The following is a 19,918-nucleotide window of genomic DNA, read 5'->3' as shown; positions in this document are numbered from 1 at the left end:
TCAGAAGGAATAAGGGAGCAGACGAAATCTCCATTTCTAGTAGAGGTGATCATATGCACAAAGGCGTTGAACTGAAGGGAACAGGAAAGAGCACATAATTTTGAGTGTAAAATAAAAAGAAGTAATCCAAGATATGGGTGATCATACTGGGCCTTAGTAGGCATTATTCGAAAAGCAATGGGGGAAAAAAAAGGAGAGAGAGAAAAGGTAATGGTAAAAAAGTAAAAGAGTTTAGTAAAGGGAAATGGTATGATAAGTAAGCACTTTGGCTGCTTTGTGGAAAATTATCTGGCAGAGAAAGTAGATGAAGGGAGACCAGTCAAGTGGCCACTAAAATTGTCTAGTTGGTTGGGAGGTGATGGTGGCTGAGTAGAAAGAAGATAAACTGACAAATAGTGGAGGAAAAAGGTAGACAAATTTCAGATATAAGGCAGAATGAACACAATATAAATGTTTTACTAATTGGTTATGCTGTCCAAAGTAAAACTAGAATAGTATAAATCCTGAAGTAAATTCTACCATTTATAGTCTACATGCAAAGTGAGATTTGCAAACTCAGATGTGTTCAGGAGCCAGAGAGATAATGTAAATGATGAGGCAAGATGAGTACAAAAAACTGAAGTTGTAGAACCTACCACATGTTTATTTCCTTTTTAAAAAATGAGATATCACAAAGAAAAAAACTATAACTATGTGAGGTAATGAATATTATCTAAATGTACTGTGGTAATCATGTCACAATATATGCATATATTAAATAATTTTGTTTTACACCTTAAACTAATACAATGTTTTATGTCAATTATATCTCAACATAACTGGAAAAAGTTTAGAAAATGTCAAAAAAAGGGGATATAATTCACATACCATAAAAGTCACCTTTTAAAGTGCACAAGTCAGTGGTTTATAGTATGCTCACAAGGCTGTGCAATCGTCACAATTTAGTTCCAGAACATTTCCATCACTCCAAAAGAAAAATCCCATAGTAGTCCCTTTCCATTTTCTCTTCCCCACTGGCCCTGGTAACCAATCTACTTTCTGCTATAATTTGTCTATTCTGAACTTTCCACATAACTGCAACCATACAATGCCTGACATTTTAGGACTAGCTTCTTTCCCTTGGCATAATGTTTTCAAAGTTCATCCACACTGTAGCATGTAACAGAGCTCCATTTCTCTTTATTGATGAGTAACATTCTGCTGTGTGGATATACCACTGAAGGGACACATCTTTTTGTTTATCCATCATGTTGACAGACAGCTGGGTTGTTACCATTTTTTGGCTATTAGAAATGATGCTGCTAATAAGTTTTCATATATACATATTTGAGTGAACGAAAGTTCTTAATTCTCTTGGATATGTACCTTTCAGTGGAATTTCTGGGTCATATAGTATCATATGGTTGAACTGTTAGAGGAACTGCCAAGCTTATCAAAGGAAGCTGTATAATTTTACATCTCACCATCAATGTACCAGAGTTTCAATTTTTCCCCACTTTCCTACTTGTTATTGTCTCTCATTTGCACTGTGATGATCCTAGTGAGTGCAAAGTGGTATTTCACTGTGATTTTGATGTGCATTTTCTTAATGACTAATGACATTGAGCATCTTTTCAGGTGCTTTTTATATATTTTCTTTGGAGAAATGCCTATTAAAATCCTTTGTCTATTTTTCAATTGGGTTGTCTTTTTATTGTTGAATTGTATGAATTCTTTATCTTAATATTTTGGATATTAGATTATTATCAAATATATGATTTACAAATATACATTACTGTTCACTGGATTCTTTTTACAACTTTTTTATTTTTTAAATATATTTTATTGATTATGCTATTACAATTGTCCCATTTCCCCCCTTCATTCCCCTCCACCCTGCACACCCCTCCCACTCACATTCCCCACCTTTAGTTCATGTCCATGTGTCATACTTCTAAGTTCTTTAGCTTCTGCATTTCCCATACTATTCTTACCCTCCCTGTCTATTTTCTACCTACTGTCTATGCTACTTATTCTCTGTACCTTTTCCCCCTTCTCCTCCTCCCACTTCGCTGTTACTAACCCTCCATGTGATCTCCATTTCTGTGATTCTGTTCCTGTTCTAGTTGTTTGTTTTTGTTTTAGGTGTGGTTGTTAAGGTGCTGTCATTTTACTGTACATGTTTTTTTATCTTCTTTTTTTAGATAAGTCCCTTTAACATTTCATATAATAAGGGCTTGGTGATGATGAACTCCTTTAACTTGACCTTATCTGAAAAGCACTTTATCTGCCCTTCCATACTAAATGAAAGCTTTGCTGGACAGAGCAATCTTGGATGTAGGTTCTAGACTTTCATGACTTGGAATACTTCTTTCCAGCCCCTTCTTGCCTGTAAGGTCTCTTGAGAAATCAGCTGATAGCCTTATGGGAAGTCCTTTATAGGTGACTGTCCTCTTACCTCTTGCTGCTTCTAGAATTCTCTCCTTCATTTTAATCTTGGGTTATGTAATTATGATGTGCTTTGGTGTGTTCCTCCTTGGGTCCAACTTCTTTGGGACTCTCTGAGCCTCCTGGACTTCCTGGAAGTCTATTTCCTTTGCCAGACTGGGGAAGTTCTCCTTTGTTATCTGTTCAAATAAGTTTTCCACTTGTTGCTCTCCCTCTTTCCCTTCTCATACCCCTATAATTTGGATGTTGGAACATTTAAAGATGCCCTGGAGATTCCTAAGCCTCTCCTCATTTTTAAAAATTCTTGTTTCTTCATTCTTTTCTGTTTGGTTGTTTCTTTCTTCCTTCTGGTTCACTCCATTGATGTGAGTTCCAGTTTCCTTCCCATCACTATTGGTTTCCTGTACATTTTCCTTTATTTCACTTAGCATGGCCTTCATTTTTTCATCTAATCTGTGACCAAATTCAATGAATTCTGTGAGCATCCTGATTATGTGTTTTGAACTGTGCATTTGATACGTTGGCTATCTCTTCATTGCTTAGTTGTATTTTTTTCTGGATCTTTGATCTGTTCTTTCATTTGGGCCATTTTTTTTGTACTGATTCACCTGTAATGTAGTGAGGGACAGAGCCTTAGGTATTCACCAGGGTGGGGCAACACACGTTGCTGGGTTGTGATGCTGTATGTGGGGCAGGGGTTCAAGAGGGAACAATGGTGCTTGCTCTACTCTCTGCCAGATTTCAGTCACTTCCCCCATTTCTCCCAAGCAAACTGGGCTCTTCTGGTGCTGATTCCCGCGTGGGTGAGTTTGTGTATGTCCTGGGACTCTGTGGGTCTCTCCAAAGAACTCTCCTGTGAGGCTGGGAGTCTCTCCCAGCATCTCAACCCCTACAGGTATTTTTTAATCCGTGTTTTGAGGCTTTATTTCCCAGCACCAGGACCCTGGGTTGTGCAATCTGTCCCACTCCCCAGTTTTGCCTGGTTTATTTGCTCACGAATGTGGGACTGCCCAGCCCGTCAGCCACCTTGGGTGCCAGCACCCCTCCACAATCTGCGGACTCGCTGGGTTCTCCAGCTGCCGCTTTTTACTTTTGTTTGGTTGTGACCCCTCTTTACCTGGCTCCCTGACTCTGCCCCTCCTACAGGTCTGAATGGATGTTTCTTCTTCAACTCCTTGGTTGTTAAACTTCCATACAGTTCAATTTTCTGTCAGTACTGGTTTTTTTTTTTTGCTTCTAAATTTTTTTTGTCCTTATTTTGGTTGTGCGAGGAGGCACAGTGTGTCTACCTATACCTCCAACGTGGCCAGAAGTAGGAGAAGAAGCATCTTTTTACATTCTTGACAATGTTCTTTAAAGCACAAAAGTGTTTAATTCTGATGAAGTCCAACTATCTATTTTTCTTTTGGTTGCTTGTGTTTAAGGTGTCTTATTTATTAACTTTCCAAAGGCATCCAAATTCAATTTCTTGAATTTGCTTTCAAGTGTTGTTGATGGTCTTATAAAATACAGGTGTTTCAAGTTTATGATCTATAACCTTCAGACTTAGAAGGTATTTTTACATATAAGTGTGAAGCACAATGCACAACTGAGGTGATGGAGGTGGTGGAGGGGGCAATATACTACATTAATGCTAAAAATATATTACTAGTTAAACACAGCCTATTAAAAATTTTCTGGGAAATTATCATCAATAACATTAATTCTACGAGAAAATGAGTTTTAGATTCCCTGGAAGTAGTTTTATTTTTATTTATTTATATTGAGTTTTAGAGAAAGAGGGGAAGGGAGGGAGTGAGTGCGAGAGAGAAAGAGAGAGAAACGTCGATTTGCTGCTGTTCCCAATCACACACTCATTGGTTGACTCCCGTACGTGCCCTAACTGGGGATCAAGCCCACAACCCTGGCACACTGGGACAGTGCGCCAACGAACTGAGCTACTCAGCCAGGGCCCCTAGGAGTATTTTTAAATACAACACATGTATTCTTGAGGACAATCTATACTATGTACCTCTCACAGACTCACTATATAATTATTGTACCTACAGAAAATGAGTTTTCTAAAAGTTTTTAAAGCATTTTAGAGGTCAAGGTTCTGATATTTACTCCTTATGGAAAGTCAGATGAACAGTGTAATTCAAACCATACCCAATAAATGTATCTGCAGCTGGATTTCTTTGCTCATCTTCCTTCAGTTTTTCTTGTTTCTCTTTCATTTTTTGTTCTTGCTCCTTAAGTTTCTCTGCCTTCTTTTTACGAATTCTGAAAGTTAAAATAACATATTATAGCCTATCTGATGTTTTTAACTTTAGCATCTTGCCTTTAATCATCAAATTATGGAAAGTATACAAATGTTATCACAAAACCATAATGTAGCATTCTAGTCATAATCTTTTAGTAAAGCTAGCAAACATCAGTGGGAGTCAATGTCACATTACAGCCCAATGTGAAATTTGGTTCTAGATGCAAAGAAATAAACAATCTTCATTAGCACAACTAACTATAATTGTCTCTTACCTAGCAGCTGCTTCTTCCCTCTCTTTTCGATGTTGTTCTGCTTTTAACTCTCGGAACTCCTGCTTTGCCTGTCGTAATACATCAACATAATCTTCAATAAAATCCCTAGTAGACACTAAGGTCAGTAGTTTCCCACAGAGAGCATGAAGTATCTTCATTTTTTCTCCTGTCAAAAATTGTTAAATAACTTTTTTATTATCAATGACAAAGAAGGAATTGTGTTTGAAAAATTTTGATTTGTGACTCAAGGTGAAAATGCTTAAGAAAGAATAGGGGAAGTCTCTTAGAATCATACATGCAAATGGCATGTCTTCAGAAAAAAAGCAACTTTGAGTCCAATTTAACAGTTTTGTGATATATAAGGCATTTCTTTTTTTAATAAAGGTTTTATTTATTTATTTATTAGATAGGGGGAAAGGGAGGGAGAAAGAGAGGAAGAGAAACATCAATGTGTGGTTGCCTCTCACATACCCCCCACGGAGGACCTGGCCGGTAACCCAGGCATGTGCCTTGAGTGGGAAATTGAACCAGCAACCCTTTGATTCACAGGCTAGCACTCAACAACTGAACCATATCAGCATTTCAAATACTAATGACTACCAAATACAGTTAAGTAAACATAAAACATTTCTAACTACAAAGAATTATTTTTCAAGTTTTAGTTTTTAGGCTCATATACATAAGGTTCAAATCAAAACTAAATTATAGGCCCTGGTTGGTGTAGCTCAGTGGACTGAGCACAGGCCTGAGAACCAGATGATCGAGGTTCGATTCCCAGTCAGGGCACATGCCTGGGTTGTGGGCCGGTTTCCTACAGGCCAACTCCCAGCAGGGGACGCAGGAAAGGCAACCATACATTGATATTTCTCTCCCTCTCTCCTTCCGCTCTTTAAAGATACATAAATAAATAAAATCTTTAAAAGAAAAACCTAAATTATAACCACAGGATTTTTAAAAAAATGACAATAGGCAAACTGTGACTGTGAAGCAACTGCTCGAAAACACAGGCATAAATTCTGAAAACTGTATGAGTGTTAGGAAGTAAGGTCCTCTACTTCTATTATAAGTTCTGCTCTCTTAATTATATCAAATTAAATCCTATATATTTTTATATTATAATTTTTTACAAAAAAGGAAGTGAAAAATGACTTTATCTTAACTTTTATACTGTTTCTCATACATTATTAAAGCAAATGTGAGAATTTAGCAGCTACAGCTTAAACATCTTCTATACTAATTAATAAAAATGAAAGCTAATTCTCACTTATTCTTTTAAACTTAGTAGATTTATTAGACAAACCAAAAACTTTCTAAATAGTAAAAAACCCAAATGGAAAAGAAAAGAAAATCATAAGTAATTCAAGCTAACATGAACAACAATAGTAGTTTCAATTAGGTCACTACTGGTATTCGGACGGTCTTTTTTAAAAGACTGTTTTCTCTCTTTCTCTTTTAAAACTGCTCATCATCTAAAATTTCTCCTAGGCTACCTAGTGTTCTGGGTGTAAGAGGCATAACAGGGTAGAAATGGAAAGGTCATACAAATTCCAACTTGCAAGTTTACCTGGTGTCAAATCATACACTGAAGTGCTTGACAGTTTCTTCACTAGACTGGGGCTGCTTAAACGAAGCTCCATGCAGGCATCATCTGTAGCATCAAATCCTCCTCGTTTCTGATATCTGTACTTTGCATTTGCTGATGTCACATCAGCACCTGAAGCTAAGATGTGCAGTCTGAGGATTTCAGAAAGAGTGCAGCTATCAAGATCCAAGCTTTTCAAACTGCAGCCTATAGTTAAAAATGAAAAGAGTCATTTAGAACATAAACCAGAAATCCTCAGCAATGTAAAGTGTACCTTTATAAAATAAAAATAAAAAGCCAATTAAAAAAAAAGCCCACACATACCCTGGTGCAACTGCGGCCATGCAGCTGCCAAAGATGCAACTGCAGACAGTGCAGATTTTGTGGGGTCTGCATCTTCATCCAAAGCCTCTGTTAAATCTTTAAGGAAATAAATACTTTATTCTAGTGCAAATTAAAGCTTGAATATTTCGGAACAATGCNGCAATGTAAAGTGTACCTTTATAAAATAAAAATAAAAAGCCAATTAAAAAAAAAAGCCCACACATACCCTGGTGCAACTGCGGCCATGCAGCTGCCAAAGATGCAACTGCAGACAGTGCAGATTTTGTGGGGTCTGCATCTTCATCCAAAGCCTCTGTTAAATCTTTAAGGAAATAAATACTTTATTCTAGTGCAAATTAAAGCTTGAATATTTCGGAACAATGCCCTTTTACAATGACCAAAGAAACAGCAAACAGCTTAACATTCACAAACCTCAAAAGAACCAACTCTAGGTACAAGCGTCATTTACATTCTACCTATTCTCCACTTAAAACTTTAAATCCTGTGACATGGACTACACATTAAATTTACCTTACTTAACATAGAGAAGACAACTTCCAAGTTACCAACAAGATGCACATACACCTTCCAAAAGATGGTAAAATACACTTTAAAATTAAAAACAAATCTCCTTGTTCAAAATAACTTCGGAAAAGTCTACTTTGAAAATCAAAATCCACTTGAAGATATTCAATCTTTTACAAATATTTTAAGATTGAATCTTAACAAAGTATAGGTTGTAATCATCAGAAAACAAGCACAGAAAAAGAGCTAAAAGAACAAAGACAGCACTGCTGTCACTTAACCATTGATTTATCCTATATATTTAAGTTGTTTTTATTTTGAAAACTCTGATCCAAGAACAATAGGCAAGTGTTCCTGTATTTTCTAAGTAAATTACTCTAGCCTTGAAAACAGTGCTTAGCCTATAAATAGGACTAAAGAGAAATCTATGAGAACAAATGTATATAAACCATTAGTATATATACTTATTTCTAATTATAATACAGATGACAAAAAATTAGAAGTGTAAACTATGAAAAACTTTACGCTTACAAAAAATCCTTCTGTTATATCATAGTACAGTGGACACAGGTTCAGGCTAAAAGCCAAATAATGTGTATTCTGGTCTCAGCTCTGACAACCCCTAGTTCCATGTTATGTAGTCACTTAATCAGCTTCATTTTTCTTAAAGGGATGAGTCTAGATCAGCAGTTTTCAAATTCTTCAAATATTTCTTAGGAACCAATATAAAAGAGATAAAAATGCCCTTGTTAAAGTGGGGTACAGAATCCCTGTACAACTTGAACTGCATGGATTAGACTTCGGAAAATCACTGGTCTAAACTGGTTCAGTGGTTCATTAATCTCCTACAATATGACTTCCTTTCCCCAGTTCACAAGCTCACAAGCTCACAAAATGAATCTTAAAGAACAGAACTGCTGTCCTCTAGGAAAAAGACAGCCTTGGTATCCTGCCTGATTACAGTCACTGACAGTTTCATGGCACTTAAGGCATAAACAGTAGCACACAAAAGAAATTATCTGACTAAACTTTACATATATGCAGAAGTTATTCCTACCAGGCCATGAATCTAGTCCAAACACAGACATTATTACTAGACATAAAACTTCCTCAGTTTTCATTTTATATATAAAACCAAACAAACTTAAAATTAACTGGCACTCTAAAGTTACCGGGAGGCGCAGGTGCAGAGCTGCAGAAATGTGCTGGCACCCCTCCTTCGCAGGGATCGCCACCTTCAACCTATTTATCCACAGTGAGTCACAACTTCCTAGGACAAAGGCTATATGGAAGCCTTAGGAAACGGGCAACCAACAAGATGAGTTTTCTTTTAATCGTGTTAAACTAACATGTTAAAATATGTATTACTTAACTCATTTTATCTATGCTCTCCAGGAACTGTAAATGTCACTCTAGGATTTGCTTAGGGATGGTCACTTGGGTATGCCAGACCAAGAGAATATGTAGTTGAACTGTATGTGTTACGACTATCTAAAAGATACTTCTATCATTATGGTAATCTAGAATCACGAATATAAAATTCTAATACCAAACAATGAGATCTCAGCAAATATACAAAATTATTCTATATAGGAGGATATTCCTATCCTTTGAAGGGCCTGTAAGTTTAAATGTAAGACTAAAGTGAGGAATGAATATTTTTAATGTAAGAGTTTAAAAACTGTTGCTAAAAATTTCCCAGATTTGATATAACAAAAGAGAGACCAAAGGCCACAGAAATTAGATCTTCTTGAAAACATACAATTTTTTGGACAATGCTAGGTAAACAAATATTCAAATTGTGAACTCAATTACCATTATAAGGCTTTAGACCAGACTGCCCCAGTTTGCATCTCATCACTTTCTTACTGGCCGAGTGTCTTTGGGCAAGTTCATTGAAGTCCTTAAGTCTAAGTTTCTTTATATGTAAAAGGCAGAGTATAATCATATCTACTTCTCAAGGGTTTAAGAAGGGATTTGAGAAGGGATCCTTCTCATGGGGATTAAATGAAATAATGCTTATATAGTGTCATATATCACTTATTAGCTATGTGATCTTCTGTAAATAACTTCACCAAACCTCAGTTTTCTCATTACTAAGGTAAGTCCATAGTTTTCTGCCCAATTTCTCCCTTTCTAGCAAACATTTTACTATTAAGGCCAGCTAAAGAGGAAGTAAGAGATTATTCAATCCTGTCGACTATTGAATTGCTTCAGGAAACCCATGGGAAAGCTTTTCTGTTACTGAGATGGGAGGACATGTGAGAAACACTTGGGGAAACCCCGGGGCCCTCACCATGCAGACTGAAATCTCGACATAAGATGTGGTCAGTCATAACAGGAAAGTGAGAGAAAGGTGAAAAATTCCAAAGTACATTTTTTCCTCTAACATGTAATTTTTCAAAAGGAGTATTAAAACCTTTATTTAACGGCCAATACTTATTCAGTAATCTTACATGTATATTTATAGACAGTTCTGTAAAGGAGAAGAGCTATAAAAATTACAGATCAAATTAGTCATAAATACAAAATATAGTGATAATACAAATGCCAACAGCCACGTATATTTCCCCTCTACACTAGCTGATCTTCCAACACAGTTTTCTTGTCACTCACTTGTTGTCACTCACTTCTAAAACTACAACATTCATCTGCGCCAAGTCCTGAGTTAAATACCATTTTATGTCTTACATGAAGATAAGAACTCTGTTGACAACCTGTGATGGTATTGCTTATTAAGACAACCTAATGGCTACAAGAATGAATGGATTTACCCTTCTGTCTTCCATTTAGTTGGATCTCAGTTAACTGATTAAGTTACCTGTGATGACAACAGGGGCCATACCGCTAAAATGGCCTTGATAAGGGATCTATGGTGCTTAGCACCCAAGCTAGAGAACATATTTTGCTTGAACTCAGGCTGTAAAATCAATCAAAATGCAACCAACACTGGAGGCATACTCATCATTATCCTGTTGCTCCAAGGACCAGGCATAAAGGAAAATAAGCTCAAATTATCTAATGCCAATAATAGTATTTGAATGGAGGAATATCCTACCTTTTTGTATCAAGATTCTGTTATTAAGATGTCTCCTAATAGTTATTTCTTATTGTGAATTTTTATGGAATACACTAAAGTGTTGTTGAATAAAGCTTCTGATCCTAAATCTCATAGGTGGCCAAGTTCACTGAGAGTATTATTTAGGAAGCCAATCAATCTTTTAATAAAAGGCTTAACAATTCCTCTGAGGTAAATCCTGAACAAAATAGTAAACATACTCTCTTTTAAAAATAAAAAAGGGTTTATCCAAGAATTATTCCTACATTAATATGTACTACCTACTGACTCTAGTTATCTTTAAGTACATAGAATTTAAAAAGCAAAATTTCTAGTTCAAACTAAATAGTGAAATAAAAAAATTAAATTTTACTTAACTCTGATTTAAAACTGTCAGATGTAAAATGAAACCAGCAGTAGTATTTTCAATTTAAAGTATTAAAAACAATAATTAAAGTATTTCCTTGGGTGGAGAAAAAAAATCAGTGTTACCTAATGGAATTTCTTGGAATTACAGATACTAATCAATGAAATCTGTAATGCTACTACATCATGGGAGAATTCTAAAGGAATAAAAATCAAGACAGGCTGGGGAGGAAATATTTTTAAGGTCATCAGAAACAGGATACATTAAAACAGCCGATAATGTGTTCTAGCATATGACTCAAGAATTTGGTAATTTGAACAACTATATTTTATAACCGTAAGAGCCAAGTTAATTTTTAAATAGCCTTCAAAATTGAGTGTCACTACAAAGCAACTACCAATGAACAATGATATGAATTCTGACCTTTGGTGTCAGCATCAGTTATTTGGTCTTTGGCTACTTCCTCTTCTTCTTCAGCTATCGCCTGGAAGATGGCAGTCAGGAAGAAAAAAAGCAATTCACATAGTGGGCCTTCACTGTCATTTCCTACAAGAGCTTCCTCTAACATTTCTGTGAATAAAATGTTTAAAATGAATTTAAAGTTCTGTTCATGTACTGAAAACAACAACTCCAATGGAATAATAAACATTTCAATCAATGATAGCCCATTTAACTATTTTCTTAAGTGACCATTTATTAAAGTAAAGCAAAGTATTATCTAAGACAAAATCAAAAACAGTTATAACGATTACAATAAATTCCAATACCATCATAACCCAAAATCATTGCATTCAAGAAAGCCAAATTAGATTCAATAGATCAATGTAATATTTCATCTAAGTTGAAATTTGAGGTGAGAATTAAGGCACATTTTTAAAATTACAATTTTATTCTGATTACCATTTTATTCTAATTTGAATAACAATATAAAGATTTGTTATTGTTTCCCCATGTTCTTAAAAGCTATGTGGGACATTACTTGTACCAAACCACGCACAGGAGAGGTAATCAGCAGCAGCAGGTGTAATCCTAACAACACATCGAAGTCAAAAATGTTTCTGATCTAATGCATCTTACCTAAACCAGCATTGTTTAGACCCTCTTGATCTGTAAGGCACAATGACTCATACCTCAGCTACCTCATAAAGAGGATTTGAGGGAATGTAAAGGCCCTCCTAAAGAACAGACTCTTATTAAAATAAAAGTAGCATTATAATTCTGTCTTTGATTTTTACTCGGATCTTAAGAAATTATTTTACTATTTGACAGCTAAAGATCCAAAATGTGATTCAACATTCTCCTCATACTAAGTCAGCTCTTAAAAATATTTATGTAAAAGTATGTAAGTACAGAGGCAGAACAGGATCACAAACTAAAAGCAGGCATCAGCTTATCTCCAAATACACCTTATGTCAATTCCCCCGGCCCTGCACTTATCTACCAGGCTACTCTTCAGAAGTGGAGTCTTCTTTTGAATCTCAGCAGGCCTCACCAATGAAATATGGCAGAAATAAGGCCCGTCCGTTCCAGGCCCAGTTTTTAAGAAAGCTGGCAGTTTCTGTTTCCTGCCACACGAGAAGTATAGGCCACCCTGATAAAGCAGGACACTGTGTGGAGGGGCGCCAAGGCACCAGGCATCTTCGCTAAGAGGCCAACCTAAACACGTAGCCAGGGAAGCCTTCAGATGACTCCAGTTCTAGCCACTGTCTGACTGCAACCACATGAGACCCAAGAGAGGACTAGAGAGCTAGGTCCAATGGCTCCCCAGAACTTTGAGAAATAATCATTTGTTCTTTAAAGGCACTCATTATAGGGTGAACTACAGCACAGCAATAGTACTTGCCTAGGGACACTCCCTCAGGAAATTCATCTTGAAGATCAAAAAGTTCTCCAAATGCATTAAGGAACTCTAAAACCATCAGAGCATCACCAAAGATTTCAGGAGGTAGTCTAGTTTTCACTGGAGTTGGTTCTGGAAGTTCCTGCAAGATTAAACAATTTATGTACCTATTTGAACCAAGTATAAGAAATTATTAAAGGAAGACTGATATACTCTTTACTTAATAAGAATTATTTCATGTAAACTAGTGGTTTTCACCCTGAAGGTTAACCATAATCACCTTCAGAACTTTTAACATGATGGATGTCCTGGCCTCATTCCACTTTTACTAAACCACAGTCTCTTAAGGATTTTTTCCTTCATTAAGACTATAACTTCAGGCTGAAGTGTATTTCTGACTGCGTTTCCTAGCAGAGAGGGACTTTTAACTTAGATTCTGGGGTCAAGACAGTTGTGCCAAAATTATCTTCAATGGAACAGTTAATCTGCTATCTACTGACTTAGAAATACTTCCTTATAAATAGAGCTGAATGAGTTTGGCTTGAATATTTTGATTTTCTGGAGATGGGAAGAATCTTTACCTAGTAACCAAGCTAAATGCATGCCTGCCCCTCCCCCCCCAGGTGGTTATTGGATTGTCAAGGATCACGTAAATGGACCAATTATTTCTGCAGAATAAAAATCATTATTAAAGCTTGTTAGGAAATGCTACCTTGAAAGTCTACTTTCAAGTAGACTTTCTAGAAAGTCTAGAATGTGCATCTACTTAACTGGCTATTCCCTCTTGGTTAAATATGAAGAGGCCATTATTATAAAGAAAGATTTCATCAGCAAAACCACATAAGTATGCAGAATATGGGTGTGTGAAAACATCACACAATAAACTTATACCTTAAGATCATCACATTCCATATCTTCTCTAGGTTTACTCCACTGTTTTAAGTGTTCCATATATTTTCGCTTTTCTTCACGTAATTTCTCTCGTTCCTAAAACAAAAGGTTAATAAAAATTCTTATAATTGAGTACTGGCTGGTGTGGCTGAGTGGATTGAACATCAGCCTGCAAACTGAAAGGCTGCTGGATTGATTCCCATTCAGGACACATGCCTGGGTTGCAGGCCAGCTCCCCAGTAGGGGGTGTTCAAGAGGCAGTCGTTTTATTCATAAAAAAATAAATATATATTTTTATTTTTAGAGAGAGGGGAAGGGAGGGCGAAAGAGAGGGAGAGAAACATCAGTGTGTGGTTGCCTCTCACATGGCCCCCACTGGGGACCTGGCCTGCAACCCAGGCATGCGCCCTGACTGAGAATTGAACTGGAGACCCTTTGGTTCACAGCCCACACTCAGTCCACTTAGCTACACCAGCCAGGGCATAAATAAATTCTTTAAAAAAATTCTTATGAGAAATTTATGAGGTAGTATCAGCATCACCTGAGAACTTGTGAAAAAGAACAAATACTTGAGCCCTACCCCAGATCTACTGAATCAGGAACTGGTGTGAGACCCAACAACTGATGTTTTCAGAAGCTTTTCTGGTGATTTTGATGCACGCTAAAGTGCTAGAACCACTGATCAAAACAATGCCTACCTCACATAATTGCTACAAAGATGGGAAGTGTCCAATATGGTAGTTCTTGGATAAATATTAATTCAGTCCAACTCTGCCCAAAGCAGCTCTCCCCATACTTCAAATCAATTAGTATCCCAACAATACAGGTAACAAATTATTAGAGAACCTAAAATAAAGCCTCCCCTTATATTTGCATAACATTTATTGTTTTCAAGACTCACTTAAACCCAACTGACAGCCTAGAGACACACGGAGGGAGCAGTAGGTAAAAGCAATACTAGAATACAGTTGGTGAACATTTCTTTCTTTTTAACCCAGGCCATTTCTCTTGCTCACTTAGTCTTTTGAAACTCTTACTTCTTGGTTCTGATATTTGAAACTGCAAGATAAATATTGACCCTCAAACATCTCTAATAAAGAGTATAAATAAAATGTTATTATGATTCTTTCTAATACATGTTTAACTATGTTAATATTCTTTCTCTGAAATTTAGAAACACCAAAGGTAAATGATGTGGACTTACCACATTTTCAACATAAAACAACTAGATGACTACAGAACTTATTAATGTGCTTTGAGCAGTCTGCTGAAATAAGTCATCCCCGCACTCCAACGTAATTTTTATAGGGTGTAACAGGATGAGTATTCTCATTCACTTTTGCTAAGAGTGTAAATACGCACATGTTTGGTAAACAAAGTATTTGTGTATATATATATATATATATATATATATATATACACATTGACTCCATATATATATATATATATATATATATATATACACATTAGTATTTGTTTATGCTTGGTAAACAAATACTAATGTGTATATATAGATACAGAAAGTTTTACAAATGTTCTTACCCTTTGACCTAGTATTCTACTTCTACAAATTTATTCAGGGAAATAATCCCAAAACAGGAACTTTATTCACAAATTTGAACAGAATACCATTATTTACAGGTAAAAAATTATAAACCATTTAGCTACATTTATTTAACTGTTAAGCAGTCACTGAAAATTCCACCTTATTGGTTTATTTAATAACGTGAAAAATGCTTATATTAAACAAAAAGTATACAAAATTATAAATGCTGTATTTCTTTAAGGTCCAGAATAAAGATTAGAAATAATTAATCAAAGTGTTAACAATGATATCTTTAAATGTTACCACTTAGATTACAAGTGGTCTTTTAGTTCTCTTATACTGGCATGAACGTGTACTAGACACCTCCACTCCCCACTGCAATGGCCTATGTGAAATTATTCATAATATTCAGGCAATGTAAACAAGCATAGTATGTAACATGGCCATCTAAGGCTACTGGTGAGTATCTCAGAAAATCAATGATCTTTGGGAAAAAACCAGATAAGAATTCTCTAAGGAATATTTACCACTAAGGATTATAATAAGGAATTACTGAAATGTTCTTTTTATCACCGATACCTATTCTTTAAGGAGAATAACAACTGTAATATTTCTTCTTATTCACATATTTTACTGTATTTTTCTAATTATGTATTTTACCTTTAAAGGTTTATGCATATCACCTTCCCTAAATTTGGAAGTCTAAAACATGAAGAAAATTTTAGAATTATACTCTAAAAGAAGCTTTGAGGTATAAAGGCATGTACGTATATATTGAACCTTAAATAATTCATTCAATTTTTCAAAGCAAAAGAGAGATAAAGTAAATAGCTTATCAGTGCTTTATGCACAACTATAAATGTGAATGAAAATGGTAAAAGCATTCTACTGGTACATTCATGGTAAATTAACCATGAATTTAAATGTGTAAGTACTATGTACTCTATGTACAGAGCACAACTTATTTAAATGAATACCTTTTCTCTTTCTATTTTAAGTCTTTCTTTTTCTTCTTTCTTCTTTAGTCTCTCTTCTTCAACAATTTTCTTTAATTCTTCCTTCTTTTTTTCTTTATCTTCCTTTTCTTTTTTCTTTGCTTCCAGGGCATCTGCTTTTTCTCTTTTTAATTTAGCCTTTTCAAAAGCTGTGGAGAAGGTCAAATTTAGAACTGTACACAGACAGAAAACAACACATTTTATCATGGAACAAAACAATCCTGAAATAATTTAAGGTTAAATGAGATCAGCAGAGATTCACAGGGGTTGTAAATTCCTGGAGGGAACCAGCAGGTAATTGGAACCTGAAAACAAAGTTGGCTGGGTTTCAGACCAAATACTGCAGTGGGATAAACATTTACCTGCATCTGAAAGCCCTGCTACTCAAAACATGGTCATGAGACCAGCAGCTAGGTTATCACCTTAGAAATGCAGAATCTCTTCTCTCACCCAGACCTACTAACTTAGAATCTTCATTTTTAAAAGAATTCTTACCAAGGATGGTTTTGATTTTAGAAGGAGAGGAAGGGAAGAGGAAGGGAAGAGGAAGGGAGGGGGGAAGAGAGAGAGAGATAGAGAGAGAGAGAGAGAGAGAGAGAGAGAGAGAGAGAGAGAGAGAGAGAAATATTAATGTGAGAAACATTGATCAGTTGCCTCCCATTCGCCCCCTGACCAGGGACCAAACTGGCAACCTAGGTATGTGCCTTACTCAGGAACTGAACCTGCAACCTACTTTATTTATTTCTCTTTAGAGGGGAAGGGAAGGAGAGAGGAAGAGAAGTATCAATGTATAGAGGCCATGTGTCCCCTGCTGGGAACTGGCCTACAACCCAGGCATGTGCCCTGACTGGGAATTGAACCGCGATCCTTTGGTTCGCAGGCCCACACTCTATTCACTGAGCTACACCAGCCAGGGCTGAACCTGCAACCTTTTGATGCACTGGATGAGGCTCCAATCAACAGAGCCACCCAACCAGGGTCCTTTTATTTTCTTTTTATCCTCATGTGAGGATATATTGCATTGCTTTTAGAAAGACAGGAAGGGAGAGAGTAAAGGAGAGAGAAGCATCAACTGGTTGCCTCTTGCAAGCACCTGGACGGTGCGGGGTGGGGGGTCGGGGATGGGGTCATAAATGCCAGGACCAGGATGAAACCAGCAACCTGGGATCAAAACTGCAAACTTCCATTTCTGGAATGAGGCTCCAACCAACTGAGCCACACTGGCCAGGGCAGAATATTCCTTCTTAATATTGTTTCCACGTGATTCATATGCACAGTGAAATTTGCAAAGCCATGCTTTATAAGGCTGTGTGAATTAAACAAAATGGCCCCAAATAGTATGCAAACTCTAGAAACTCCAAATTGTGCTTAATGTAACATTACATTAGTTTAACATGGGATATGCTATATATGCTAAGGTATAGCAAGGTATATGCTATACCCTGAAATAGTTTTAAGAGATAAGTAGGGGTTTTGTTTATCATAAAAATCAATAAGTAACTGAAGGGAAAAAATGATTTATGCTTTTAAAAAAATCCAGAAATATACCATTTTAGAAATAATCCCCCACTTGGACCCAAAGAAATAATCTTCCCTGTATCTAAACAGTTTTGGGAGAAAATGTTTAAACTTACCCAGTGACTTATTTTCTTCTTGTTTCAAAAGTTTGTCCCTTTCTTTAGTAGCTTTATTTCTATAACTTGCAATAGTCTGTTTACTAGCAACGCTGTCCTCCTAAAAAACAAACCAAGAAACTAAGGTTGTAGAACCACAAACAGACCAACTTTTACAAACAGATGGTATACCTTGATTTTTTTAGACCAACTTTTACAAACAGATGGTCTACCTTGATTTTACAGTAAGAACAGAAAAAAGTTTTAACAGCCCTCCTCAATTCAATTTTCGTTTCTTTCTTTTTTTTTTTTTAAGATTTTATTTATTTATCTTTAGAGGGGAAAGGAGAGAGGGAGAGAAACATCAATGTATGGTTGCCCCTGGTGTGTCCCCCGCTGGGAGTTGGCCTGCAGGGAAACAGCCCGCAACCCAGGCACGTGCCCTGGCTGGGAACCGAACCTCGATCCTCTGGTTCGCAGGCCTGCGCTCAATCCACCGAGCCACACCAGCCAGGGCGTCAATTTTCTTTATACAAAAATGAGGTTTGAGTCTAAGTCATGGCTGAACTTTCACTGCCCAAAGTCTAGTTCCCTTCCATTGCCGTGTGTCTGACTCTCTGACCCCCCTTTCCCCAATCTGCCCGCCCTCCACCCGCTCCCCTCTGGTCACCACCGTTCCGGTATCTGAATCTTGGTTTTCTTTTTGTTTCATTAGTTCATCTGTTACTTTGTCTTATATTCCACATGAATAAAATCATACAGTTTTTGTCCTTTTCTGACTTATAACTGAACTTTTAATAACTTTAATTATAGTAACACACAGCATATGAGTTAATTCTACAGTCTACAAATTAGTACAAAAACATTCCAGGAGAAAACAACTGGTAATCTATACAGACTTAAAAAATATGCATTAGAGAAACAAAAAAAGTCCTTATCAACTAGATGGTGTAGCCATCAAATATGTAAGAGGTAGAGAAAAAAATATCAGAAATATTCTGTGGCCAATTGAACAATGTCAAACGTTTATTTCTACTTTATTTCTTGTGAAAGTAATGTGTTTAACCTGCTTTATTATCCCTCTTATTTTAAATATATTCTTAATGTTTCAATACCATCATTTATTCCTTCAATTTCATACTGGTTTACATTTTAGTAATTGCTTCCATGCTTGCTTCCACGGCAGTATAAAATCCCTGTGGCATGAGAGCGTGTCTAGTTCACGAGAAGTTTCTACAAGCCTCACTGCTGAACAGTTGTCACCAGACAGGACACACATTTTTATGTGTGAAGGAATGTGTTCCTTCCTACAGGCTGTGGAGGTGGGGGAGCCAAACACTACTCTTAACCTTGGAGAGTTTTATTAACAGCTATAAGGCAGCTTTTATCCGTTCTCTACTTACCTGACTGACAGATACCCGTTTGGGAGGCCTCCCCCTTCTCCTGTTAGTAGGACTGAAGATAAAGGTGGGTGGGTCATCAGGAAAAAAATAAGAAAAATCTTGGTCTGCTATTTTATATGTAGAAAGAGATGATGCCTTTATCAAAAAAAGATACAGGGTACAATAATAACACATTAGTAAAGCATATATAGATAGACTCTAACATGTTCTACGATTAACATATTAAACCAGGTCCAAAACATTAGAATTTCTTGTGCTATTATGTAGTGTCATATATTTTAGTTTACTTGATCCTTTTAAAAATTATATAATCAGCTTTACCAGAAAGAAATACATAACTGAAAAAAAATCTCAAGAATGTTTCAAGTTTCTTGAATTCTAAAATTATTTCAAAGTTATATTTATACAAGAATCCTTTTTTATTTGCTTGATTGTTTTTTATGAGATTTTCTATGTAAATAAGTAATCTATATATTTAATATTAAAATCCTTTGTATTAACCAATAATTTTTTCTTAACCATTTCCTAACCGCTGAACATTTAGGTCCCTCCCACTACCAGTTTGGGGTGATAACAAATATTTTTATGCATCAAATTTTAAAGCTGATCTGGATAAAAGCAGAAAAACTGACAAATTCCTATACAGCTTCAACTCAGAACGTCAGTTCAGAGCAATCAACCTCATTTTTTAAAAATTAAATTTTAATTTTTAAAAGATTTTATTTATTTCTAGACAGAGGGGAAGGGAGGGAGAGAGGGAGCGCAACATCAACATGTGGTTGTTTCTCACACCCCCCCCCCCCCCCCCCCCCCCCCCCCACCNATCCAGG

General features: G+C 36.2%; 1 protein-coding gene across 1 annotated transcript in view; it reads right to left on the bottom strand.

Moving 5' to 3' along the window:
• BAZ1A (bromodomain adjacent to zinc finger domain 1A) overlaps positions 1-19,918 on the bottom strand; it is an 84,242-nt gene that overhangs the window by 24,999 nt on the left and 39,325 nt on the right. The window contains exons 7-16 of the mRNA XM_037056470.1: positions 19,089-19,223; positions 17,707-17,806; positions 16,055-16,221; positions 13,532-13,627; positions 12,644-12,782; positions 11,224-11,370; positions 7,077-7,172; positions 6,509-6,733; positions 4,945-5,110; positions 4,576-4,689 (exon numbers count right to left, since the gene is read on the bottom strand). Of these exons, the coding sequence (XP_036912365.1) occupies positions 4,576-4,689; positions 4,945-5,110; positions 6,509-6,733; positions 7,077-7,172; positions 11,224-11,370; positions 12,644-12,782; positions 13,532-13,627; positions 16,055-16,221; positions 17,707-17,806; positions 19,089-19,223 (1,385 nt within the window). The remainder of the gene's footprint in view (positions 1-4,575; positions 4,690-4,944; positions 5,111-6,508; positions 6,734-7,076; positions 7,173-11,223; positions 11,371-12,643; positions 12,783-13,531; positions 13,628-16,054; positions 16,222-17,706; positions 17,807-19,088; positions 19,224-19,918) is intronic.

Source organism: Sturnira hondurensis, unplaced genomic scaffold (assembly GCF_014824575.4).
Source record: "Sturnira hondurensis isolate 20B ecotype Veracruz unplaced genomic scaffold, ASM1482457v3 Scaffold0008948, whole genome shotgun sequence".
In the NCBI taxonomy this organism is placed as follows: Eukaryota; Metazoa; Chordata; class Mammalia; order Chiroptera; family Phyllostomidae; genus Sturnira; species Sturnira hondurensis.
Note: the sequence above shows the minus strand (reverse complement) of the source record. Positions and strands in the feature narration are given on the sequence as shown.